General features: G+C 42.8%; 1 protein-coding gene across 1 annotated transcript; it reads left to right on the forward strand.

Annotated features, from left to right (window-relative positions):
• The first annotated feature begins 10,405 nt into the window (after positions 1-10,405).
• Positions 10,406-11,344, forward strand: LOC102287475 (olfactory receptor 2D2). The gene has a single exon (XM_005906852.2). The coding sequence runs from the start codon at positions 10,406-10,408 to the stop codon at positions 11,342-11,344; it is 939 nt and encodes a 312-aa protein (XP_005906914.2).
• The last annotated feature ends 728 nt before the right edge of the window (positions 11,345-12,072 follow it).

Genomic DNA, 12,072 nt, shown 5'->3' on the forward strand with positions numbered 1-12,072 from the left:
TCAGGTCCCACATTTACCAGTTAGGACATTTTAGAAATAATGGACTCTTAGTCAACCACTATCATTAAATTGTGGTCTATTCATGGTGTTTTAAAACTGTTGCTTACATATTATTATATCCATAGAATTTTTTGTATGCATTTAAGATTTTATTAATAAGCAGAGACATTACTTTGCCAACAAAGGTCCATCTAGTCAAAGCTATGGTTTTTCCAGTGGTCATGTATGGATGTAAGAGTTGGACCATAAAGAATGCTGAGAGCCAAAGAATTGATGCTTTTGACCTTTGGTGTTGGAGAAGACTCTTGAGAGTCCCTTAAATTGCAAGGAGATCAAACCAGTCAATCCTAAAGGAAATTAGTCCTGAATATTCATTGGAAGGACTGATGCTGAAGCTCTAATACTTTGGCCACCTGATGCAAAGAACTGACTCATTGGAAAAGACCCTGATGCTGGGAAAGATTGAAGGCAGGAGGAGAAGGGGATGACAGAGGATGAGATGGTTGGATGGCATCACCAAGTCAATGGACATGGAGTTTGAGTGGGCTAAATTGTTGCATCTTGAAGTCTCTAGAGCACAGGCTAAGTAGTTGTGGCACATGGGCTTAGTTGCTCCCTGGCATGCAGATTCTTCCTAGACCAGGGATTAAACTCATTTCCCCTGCATTAGGCAGGTTCTCACCCACCAGGGTAGTCCCTAACTCATTCTCTTTAACAAGCATTTTAATTTGCCACATTTCATTTACTAATTCTTTATTATTGAACTTTTGTTCATTTCCAACTTTTTACTATTTAAACAATTCTGTGACAAATGTCTTTGGACATTTCTCCATAGGTAAGTATTTTTTCCAGTGAATGTGGTGGATTTTAAAACTTTCAAATTTACTAGATGCTCCTAAATTATTATTCTGAGTAGTTATACTAATGTACACCATTCATTCTCATCAACACTTGATAATATCATCTGTCTCAATCATTCTAAAGTTGCTATCTATCTCATAGATGGAAAATGGTGACATTGTTTTTGCTTCATTTGTAAGTCCCTGATTGCTAGTGAACTTAACATCTTTTCATAAGATCATTAGTAGTATGAGTAGTGAAGTCAACCCTGGAATCAGATTTCTGTATTCTAACCTCAGCTAACCCTTTACTAACTCAGTGATGATGGTCAAGTTACTAACTTCTGTGAGTCTCAGTTGCCTCATCTGTTAATGGAAAGAACACACCATAGACTTCAGAGGAGTGTTGCTGCTGCTGCTGCTGCTGCTAAGTTGCTTCAGTCGTGTCTGTCTCTGTGCGACCCCATAGACAGCAACCCATCAGGCTCCCCTGTCCCTGGGATTCTCCAGGCAAGAACACTGGAGTGGGTTGCCATTGCCTTCTCCAGTGCGTGAAAGTGAAAAGTGAAAGTGAAGTCGCTCAGTCATGTCGACTCTTAGCAACCCCATGGAGCCTATTAGCCTCCGTCCATGGGATTTTCCAGGCAAGAGTACTGGAGTGGGTTGCCATTGCCTTCTCCCAGAGGGGTATTAGAAGGGTTAAATGAGATAATACATGAAAGCACTTATTGTCATAAAAAACAAATACTAACTGTTCAATGAATATGAGATATGTTCACCTTTTCTTAATTTGTAGCTTATCATATGTTCGCTATTATTCTCATGCTCTGAATATATCTTCTTGGGAACTACCCTGGTGGTTCAATGGCTGAGACTCCATGCTCTCAATCCATGGAGCCTGGGTTCAATCCCTGGTTGGGGCACTAGATCCCACATGCCACAATTAAGGATTCATATGCCACAACTAAAACCTGGCACAGCCAAACAAATAAATATTTTAAAAAGAAAATATCTTCTCTCAGTTTATTACTTGTTTTCTTTATTGCGAAAGTCATATAAGTTAATTCTTAAAATTATATAATAGATGCAAACACATAGCTATTATCTTAGACTTGGAGACAACAATAGTTAACACTTTAAGGTCTAAATGTTTTTAATTGCTTCACAATTCTTAAGCAATTTATTGTTTCCATGATTTTTAAAATTCATTTACACAGTATGTTACTTCTGTTACTTGATTTATTCACTCATTCATTATGTTTTGACATTTTTCCTCATTGATTTTTTTCACTGCTGAAAAGCATTCTTTTCACTTTTTTGATGAATAGAATAACATAATGACTTATAATGAATAGAATTCTTAATGAACTTATGAGTCTTTTCCTTATGGTTTTTCTCAAATAAACATATGTCAAAGATTTCCTTGATCTGCAAGACGGAAGGCTGCGGAGGTGGACAAGATTCAGGGCGGGAAGGTCTTTGGCAGCTGGACGAAGGAACTACACATGGAACCAATGTGGGCTGTGGCCAGGGGGAGGAAAGTCAGAACTGCAGGTTAGAAAGCTGGCTGTAGCAGCCATGGGAATGCTTACCGCCCCCAGAGCCTGTTGTTGAATCCATGCCCTGCCATTTGAGAAGTGAGGTAGGTCACATACCTGGAAACCTTGGTTGCTTGGAGTGGGCAGCCTGGGGAAGAGCGTTCCAGGCTGGGCCAGGGGAATGTGAGGAAGGATACAGCCTTCCAGAGATATGACGATAGAATGGGAGGCAAGCAAAGACCGTCCTTTGAGACCTGAGGGTCTCAGAGGGAGCTGAAGTCAGATTTAGCTGGACGTGGAAAACACCAAACCCTGAACTCCCCTCCAGTGGAGGAAGAGGCCTCCAGGACCTAGTCAGTGCCGCAGTGGACTCCACACTGGGGTCAGGATCAGGATCTAGGGACCAGAAGAGAAACCGTCACCCAGTAGGAATTGTTCGAGTGACCAGTAAGGAGGAGAAAGAAGGGACTTCATCTGGGGAGTGTAGGACACAGTGAGGGCTGGAATGTGCCTGGTGCCCCCTCCTAAGGAGACTGCTTTTCCCAGAAGCCAGGCTCTGCAAATGGGCTCTGCTGTCATCAGTCTCTCCCCTGGGTCTCCCAGCTTTCAGCCCAAACCCCAGTCTGGCTCCTGTGGGGAAATATTGGCCCAAGAAACAAATGTAACTCCAATCCCCCTGGGCTCTGTGTGGGCAGGAGACCTTCTCATGCTCAGGAAGGATGGAGCCTGAAGTTTCTTTTGCCTTCAGGCAGGACTGAGCTCACTACCCCTTGGCCAGAGATATCAAAAAGGGGGATCCAAAGACTTCCTTGTTACCTCACTCTCTCAAAATTGCAGGAGGCAAGTTCTTCCTGTTTCCCATCTCAGGTCCTTGATGCTACAGTCCTTGCCAAGTGAGGGGCCACAAAGGCACCTGGCCCCTTCTCTTCTGTTTGAGAAAAGCTTCCCATCAACTGACTTGAAATGACAGAATACACCCTTATAGGTCTGAGACTGAAGAGGCCAATGGGTAGCTTCATGGGCACCATAAATGTACCATGTCCTACATCAAATATAATGAAAATATCACTTCTAATATATGACTATCTAAGAGTTGAATGGATTGCCATTGACTAACTGATAAAAAGTTCTATTTACTAGTTATTTAGCTATTTACTAATTTTATTTTGCGGGATCCTTATTTTGACTCAAATATCATTCATGTCTCTAATATGTCTGTAGATTAAATTTCCAGGACCCTAGACACTTTGCCTACAGTTTCTAATGGATGAAAGAGCCCTGGGAATGCCACCTGGCAGAGAGAGAGGACCACTTCATGGCCTTCATGCTACACCTCCCGGGAGAGCTCATTTTTCTTTTCCTCGGGAAGGAGGAGCAGCTGAGAAAAGACCTGTCCTCTGAGCACATCCTGAGTCCCAGGACATGCCTTCCCCTCGGCAACACTCCTGTCCCAGCTGAGCCTTACATTCTGGCTACCCTACCTGAGCTTCCAGAAGGGCCTGGCCTGAGCAGGAGTGATGCTCCTGAATGGGATTCTGGTTCTTCCTCCCTGACCACAGGAAAGGGCTGCAGAAGCTGTGGCTCCTGGCTAGAGCTCAAGGGCCACATGCCACTCATGAGTGGCCCCTGAATCTGAGGGAGCTCTGCCCACAACCCCCTTCCCAGCAGAGTTACAAGATCGTGACAACAGTGCCCCAACCATTCTGTAGAGCAAGTCAGCCTGAACTGCTCCCAAGCCATGCTGGGAGCTCTGGGGTGGAGCCCAGCCTGGTCTGCAGTTCCCACTCACTTTTGTCTCTCTCTCTCTACATCTATGTGAGTGTGTCCATCCATCCCTTTCTTTGTGTATCCATCCATCCCTTTCTCTGTCTCTGGGTCTGTTATTATCTCTCTGTCTCTGCATCTGTTATTATCTCTCTGTCTCTGCTTTTCCTTTTCTTTCTTACTCTCTATCCATCTCCATCTTTCTCCTTCTGCTTCTATTTCTGTTTGCTGTCTCTGTGTTTCTCTGCATCCAAAGTCTTTATCCCCTATCCCCTGACTTTTTTTCCTGAGTATGTAGCTTTAGCGTTCTGTTTGACTGGGTCTTCAGTTCACTCTCTGCCTTTCTTTCCAACTTGACATATGTTTACTGCTCACTGTGCTACTGGATTTGCCTGCAGTAGAGTCATCTCCAGCCACCCTGCTTTTTACCTCTTCTCTTTAGTCTGCAGCTGCCCCCTTGACTCACAAGTGTTTCTGGGTCTAGCCTGGAAGCCCGGTTCTCTGCCATCCTTCTTCCACTGTCTGTGAATCTCCCTCACCTTCCCACTCTCTCTGCCTCCACCCCTCTGTCCTGCTCTCCCTTCTCTGCAGTTGCCCCTCTCTTTTTGCCCTTGCCCTCTCTTCCAGATCCTCTCTCTCCCTGGGAGACTGGCTTTGTCCCTTCCTCTCTCCACCTGCCCTGTGGATTGCCTGTTTCTCTTTCCCCCTGTCTGGTCTCTGGAGGTTCTTTGCTGTTCCAGTCACAACCTGCTCAGACCTCTGGTGCCTCTTTCTCTCAGACCTGGCTCACACTCCACCTTCCCGGCCTCTCCGACATCCCTTTCTGTCTTTCCCTTGCCTCTCTGCCTCTTTCTCCTTTTGTGTCTTCATCTTGTTCTGTCCCCTGACTCTTTGGGTCTCATATCTCTCTGCCTCTTTCCTCTAGTCTTTTGTCCACTCCTTACACAAAGAGAATAAACATTGTCCCATCTTCTTCCTCCTTCTGAGTCTCCTCTTCTCCTCCTGTTGATGTCAATTACATGCCCACCATCCATTTTCCTCTCTTCCTGTTTGTGTCCCCAGCCCCAGATTCTGGTTCTCAGTGCCTCTCTCTGCCTTCTTGCCTCTTGTATTTGTGTTTCTTCTTGCCTTCTGAACTTCTGTATCTTTTCCAATCATTCTTTCTGCTTTTGTTGCTCTCTAGTTTTATCTATTTCTGAGTCATTCTTAGCCCCTGCAGGTTGGTGCTGATGCTGCAGGAGGGTATCAGGGAAAGTGGGAAGAGCTGACGACAGGAGAAGGGAGGAGAAAACATATCTTCAGATCTTGACAGAATCATGTATTATTGCAATAAACCTCCTCTTTTACAGATAAGAAACAATTACCTGCTCAGAATCATGGCTCTCAATGTCAAAAGTGAAAATTCAAGACTACTTTGAGTCTTCTGTCTCTTCACCTGTGCTGCAGGAGAGTAGGTATGTGAGTAGAAGATAAATATAAGGGTCCAATGTGAAAAGAAAACAATTTTTTTCTAATTTCTACATCCTAACAAGGAACAAGGCTGGTACCCCCAGCCCCAGCTATAACCAATTTGGCAACTAGCGGCTCACACCTACCAGGAATTTGCAATCACACAGACTTTATTTTTGGGGGCTCCAAAATCACTGCAGATGGTGACTGCAGCCATGAAATTAAAAGATGCTTACTCCTTGGAAGAAAAGTTATGACCAACCTAGATAGCATATTGAAAAGCAGAGACATTACTTTGCCAACAAAGGTCCGTCTAGTCAAGGCTATGGTTTTTCCAGTAGTAATGTATGGATGTGAGAGTTGGACTGTGAAGAAAGCTGAGTGCTGAAGAATTGATGCTTTTGAACTGTGGTGTTGGAGAAGACTCTTGAGAGTCCCTTGGACTGCAAGGAGATCCAACCAGTCCATTCTGAAGGAGATCAGCCCTGGGTGTTCTTTGGAAGGAATGATGCTAAAGCTGAAACTCCAGTACTTTGGCCACCTCATGCGAAGAGTTGACTCATTGGAAAAGACTCTGATGCTGGGAGGGATTGGGGGCAGGAGAAAAAGGGGATGACAGAGGATGAGATGGCTGGATGGCATCACTGACTCGATGGACAGTGAGTTTGAGTGAACTCCAGGAGTTGGTGATGGACAGGGAGGCCTGGTGTGCTGCGATTCATGGTGTCGCAAAGAGTCAGACATGACTGAGCAACTGAACTGAACTGAACCGAATCCATTTCTGACTACTCATTGGTAACGTTTCTTTGTCAAATCTGGTTGTGGCAGGGTCAGAACCTGAGGTTCAGAGAGGTCAAGTAAATGACCCTTAAGACACACAGCAAACCAGCCAAGCGAAGTAATGGCAGGAATCAGTCCCCAGGCTCCACTTAGGACAAAGACACAAACTCTTCGTAGGGCAAGGAGTCCCAGGAGGCAGATTCTGTCACCCACATCTCCTCTACCCCAACCCTGCAGGTACAAGCTGGAGGTAAAAACTAGGCAGCCTCTCATCACCAGGAACTTTGTTCAAGGGTTTCCATCTCTCAGGATTATCTCCTATACAAAAGACTTTCACCTTAAGCAGTAAATGTATGTGTATTAATCTATATAAGCTGATTTCCAAGTGCAGCTCAGTGGAGGGGATGAGCTCAGAAAAAAGGAGAAGCTCTCCCTTCCATCCTCTTCCAGTTTTATCTAGGTCCAACATGTCTTTCTCCATCTCTGATCTTCCGCTCTCATATCCACCCTTTTATCTAACTAGTCTGAATGGAGAAGCCAAATCCCTATATGTTCTATCTTTGAAGTATCACTCAAACTTTATTCCTTATTATAAAAATTATTTATGTTTATTGTATAAAAATTGGAAAGTTCAAAGAATTCCCTGATCCTTGGAAAGACTGAAGGCAGGAGGAGAAGGGGACAATAGAGGATGAGATGGTTGGTTGAGTTGGCATCACTGACTCAATGGACATGAGTTTGAACAGGCTCCAAGAGATGATGGAGGGCAGGGAAGCCTGGCATGCTGCAGTCCATGGAGTTGCAAACAGTCAGACATGACTGAGCAACTCAACACCACCACCAACAAAGAATTTTTTAAAATAAATATCACCTGTAAATTTAATCACCAGAAATGACCACTGTTAATGTTTTTGTATAATTATTTCCAATTCTTAGTCTGTGCGTATAATCTTTGTACTATTAGGATTGGGATATATATAGTTTCATATTCTACTTTTTAACTTAACAATCTGTTGGAGCATTTCTCTACAATGTGACATAATCTACAAAACATTATTTTAAAGGTTGGTGTGTGGGTGCTCAGTTGCTCAGTTGTGTCTGACTCTTGCAACCCCATGGACTGTAGCCCAACAGGCTCCTCTGTCTGTGGAATCTTTCAGGCAAGAATACTTTAGTGGGTTCCCATTTACTTTTCCAGGGAATCTTCCCAACCCAGGGATCAAAACCACATCTCCTGTGTCTCCTGCTTGGCAGGCAGGTGCTTTACCACTGAACCAACCAGGAAGCCCATTTTTAAAGGCTACAAGGTATTTAATCATATTAATAGACCATAATTGATTTAACCAACTACCTGTTATAGGACATTTATGTTTTGTCCAGTTTTACCCATTAGAAGTAATACTCTAATAAACCTTCTTGATGAAAGTCTCTCCCCACATCTCTCATTTTTCCCCATGCAAAATTCTTAAAGGTGAGTTCCATTCAGTTCAGTCACTCAGTTGTGTGCAACTCTTTGCGACCCCATGGACTGCAGCATGCCAGATTTTCCTGTCCATTACCAACTCCCAGAGCTTGCTCAAACTCACGTCCATCAAGTCGGTAATGCCATCCAAACCATCTCATCCTCTGTCATCCCTTTCTCCTCCTGCCTTCAATCTTTCCCAGCATCAGGGTCTTTTCCACTGAGTCAGTTCTTCACATCAGGTGGCCAAAGTATTGGAGCTTCAGTTTCAGCATCAGTCCTTTCAATGAATATTCACATTTGATTTCCTTTAGGGTTGACTGGTTTGATCTCTTTGCAGTCCAAGGAACTCTCAAGAGTCTTCTCCAACACCACAGTTCAAAAGCATAAATCCTTTGGCACTCAGTCATCTTTATGATCCAACTCTCACATCAGAACATGACTACTGGAAGAACCATAGCTGTGACCATATGGACCTTTGTTGTCAAAGTGATGTCTCTGCTTTTTAACATGTTGTCTAGGTTTGTCATATATAGCTTTTCTTCCAAGGAGCTATGACAGGTGAAATTACATACTGTCAAATTTTCCTACAGAAAGAGTAGAGTAATTTATTCCCATATGAATTCTCGTATCAATATATAAGAATTTTTCTTTTTCTGTAAGCTGGTTGATGTCAGATATTATCATTTTAAAATAATTTTTTATCAATGTTAGGTTAAAACTATTTCATTGATGTTTTAATTTTCAGTCTTTGATTACTATTAAGTTTAAATTTTCATAGTTCATTAATCTCCTCTTTTGTAAATGGATTATTCATATTCTTAGTTATTTTTTTTCTTTATGATGAAATGATCTTTATATTCTAATGATATTAATCACTTGTATTCCACATATGCAACAGATATTATTCATTTTTTTTTTTTAACTTAGAGAAAAATTTCCTTTTTATGTATCCAGGAGTATTCATCTTTTTCTTTAATTTTCTTCCTTTATTTTTATGCTTACGTGAAAGAAAGAAAATATTGGTTTGGGTCATGGGGAACATAGCAGCTTGAGCATAATGTAGAGACAGGCAAATTGTGAAAGAACCAAATTTCCCTTTACAACTAAGTAGATCTGTTCTCAAAGTGTGACCCCCAGAATCTGCATTACCTAGCAACTTATTAGAAATGAGAATTCTCAGGCTCCACGCAAGATTTTCCAAACCACAACTTGGTATGAGGCATAGCAGCATCTGACAAGCCCTTCAGGTGATTCTGAAGCACAGGAAAGTCTAAAAGCACTGAGTTAGAGGAATTGGGGTTTGTGGCTGGTTGCCCTGGTAATAGGAGTAAGGAGAAACATAGAGCAGGGAGACAAAAAAGAGATGAGAATAAGTTCCAGGAAGGATGTTAGAAAGAGCTGGCTGGAGGATAGAGAGGAAAATCTGCTGCACAGATGACTTACGGACTTTACGATACTGTGTTCATTTGTAAAATCATTTTCTGTTCTGTGCTTCAGTGTATGTCATCACCCATAACCTACACCTTCAGGTTGAGTCTTACAAATAGCATCCTTGTGTTGGTGAACTTTGGGGCGTAAAGGAGAAAGAGAATAGGGGTGAGCCACTGAAGAGGTCAGTACTGACACAAGAAGGTCAATTGGGGGGGGGGGTCAAGGTTTCAACAGCAGCACAGATTTTAGAACAAAATGAATAGAAATGCATAAGAATCCCTCAACAATACTGAGGAAATATAGAGCAACTCAAATGTTGCTTTGTTTGCTTATTAGAGGAAAAAGGGTCAACACCATGAGGTTGAAGGACTTAGAACATTCTGGTGATGCCAACAGCCTTTCTCTGTCCCATCATAAAATAAATATTCACCCATGTGTATTTTCTCCTAGGTTGCTTTATAATCATATTTTTTTGTGTTAAACTCTTTGACATATTTAGAATTTATCTTGGTAGACTGTGTGAAATCACTTTTCCACCCATATTATTTTTAACTCTTCCTTACCTCTCTGATTTATAACAAATGGTAAGTTTTGGGCGAAAACATGATGAATCAATGACATCATTAATGAATACCAGTAAAGTTTTGTTCACTAGAGAAAGGTAAATCTTAAGCATGAAGTCAAAACTTCATGCAGAATTCACTTTAATCCCCAATTCTAAACTTAATGCTAATCCTAACAGTGATAAAAACCTTCACCCAAATAATGAGTATAATAGTCCTAATCCTGATCCTTAAACCAAGGCTTAGAAACCTCTGTTGTCCCAAGAAAAACAGAAAAGGGGATGAATAACAGAGAGAAAAGTAATTTTGTCTCAGGAAGGGAGTTAACAGAATGGAACATCGAATACAGCACGTCCCTGACTTAGTCTTCTCCGTTTCATAACAATGACCCTCAACTTAATCCCAAACCAAACCCCAAAATCATTCAAGTTATTATGGGGACATATCCAGTAGTACCCCCAACTGCTAATTTAAACTTCCTGTTAGGAGACATAAATGAAATAAGTGTGAAAATTCCCTGGCACTGAAACCCAATAAATTACATATACTTCAAACTCTTTAAACAGGCAGAGCACAATGCAGGAACTCAACCAGTCCACTGTGACAGAATTCATCCTAATGGGCTTTGCCTCGAACCCCAGGACCAATCCTCTGCTCTTCACCTTCTTTCTAGTCTTTTACCTGCTGATCCTTGTGAGCAACAGCCTCCTCATCACCCTCATCCACCAGGACACACGCCTCCACACGCCCATGTACTTCTTCATCAGTGTCCTCTCCATGCTGGACATGTGTTACACCACCACGACTGTGCCCCAGATGCTCGTGCATATTCTCAGCAAGAAGAGAGCCATCTCTTTTGCTAGATGTGTGGCCCAGATGTACCTCTTCCTCCTCTTTGGGACCACCGAGTACTGTCTTTTCTCCATCATGTCCGTGGACAGGTACGTGGCCATCTGCCACCCTCTCCGGTATAAGGTCATCATGAGCCGCTGGGTGTGCCTTCTCATGGTGGGCATCTGTGCAGCCAATGGTGTGCTGGGTGGCCTGACTGATACCTTCTTTGCTATGCGCCTTTCCTACTGTGGTCCTAATGAAATTGACCGCTACTTCTGTGAGGTCCCTGCGGTCCTGAAGCTGGCCTGTGAAGACACATCCCTCAATGATTTGGTGGACTTCATCACAGGCTTCAACGTCATTGTGGTCCCACTCTCCCTGATTGTCCTTGTCTATGTCAACATCTTTGCCACCATCATGAAGATCCGCTCAGCCCAGGGGCGGATAAAGGCTTTCTCCACCTGTGCCTCCCACATCACTGTGGTCACCATGTTTGCTATTCCATGCATCATCACGTACATGAGCCCTGGCTCTGACTCCTTGTCAAACAGTGGCAAGAAAATGGCCCTTTTCTACAACATTGCCACAGCCTTCCTCAACCCTGTCATCTACAGTCTGAGGAATAAGGATGTGAAAAATGCTTTCCTCAAACTGATGGGAAGGGGCAGGGCCCCAGAGTGACACTCTAAAGATGAAGATCTGGAAAGTCTTACAATGCAGAACACACACTCATCAACTCCTCAAACACACTTTCACGAGACCTGAAGTGATGGTCTTCATATAGCTAACTGTCCACCCTGAGCCTGTGGGAGAGAATAGGGTGCTTGGTCATCAGCATTATGTATGGTGGTGTGGTTTGAGACAAAGAGGATCCAGATCTAACACAGTGGTCAAGAGCCTGAACTCTAGTGCCAGGCAGACCAGGATGAGAGACTTGGCTTTACCACTCACTAGGCACCTGAATTCTTGCAGCTCATTTAACTTAATTCTAAGGTTTAGACCTCTTCCTCACAAGGAAGTTGTAATGATTAAATGTGATAGTACACTAAAGGTACAGAATTGTCATACAGTAATTTTTTAGCAAATGTTAGTTTTAATTTCTAAAATTTTTTACTCAGGGATGAATTACCAACTCTTATATGGCCATGATCTTCCTGGTCTGTGGAAGCGAATGGATCTCTAGAGAGAAAGGGGAAAATGGGTGGTGAAGGGGGGAGAGAGGAAGAAGGAGAAACTCAGAAATGGTTAAGTGGAGATTCTAAGGTGCAGAAGGGACTTGAAGAGGAGGAAATGAACCTACATAACCCATTCACAAGCTGTGTCAGTTAGATCATCTAGGGTCAATTGAAGTTGTCTGAGAAAGTCAAAAATTCTTTTACCACCATTTTTTTCTGTTCTTTTGTAGTTTT

Source organism: Bos mutus, chromosome 3 (genome assembly GCF_027580195.1).
Source record: "Bos mutus isolate GX-2022 chromosome 3, NWIPB_WYAK_1.1, whole genome shotgun sequence".
Classification (NCBI taxonomy): Eukaryota; Metazoa; Chordata; class Mammalia; order Artiodactyla; family Bovidae; genus Bos; species Bos mutus.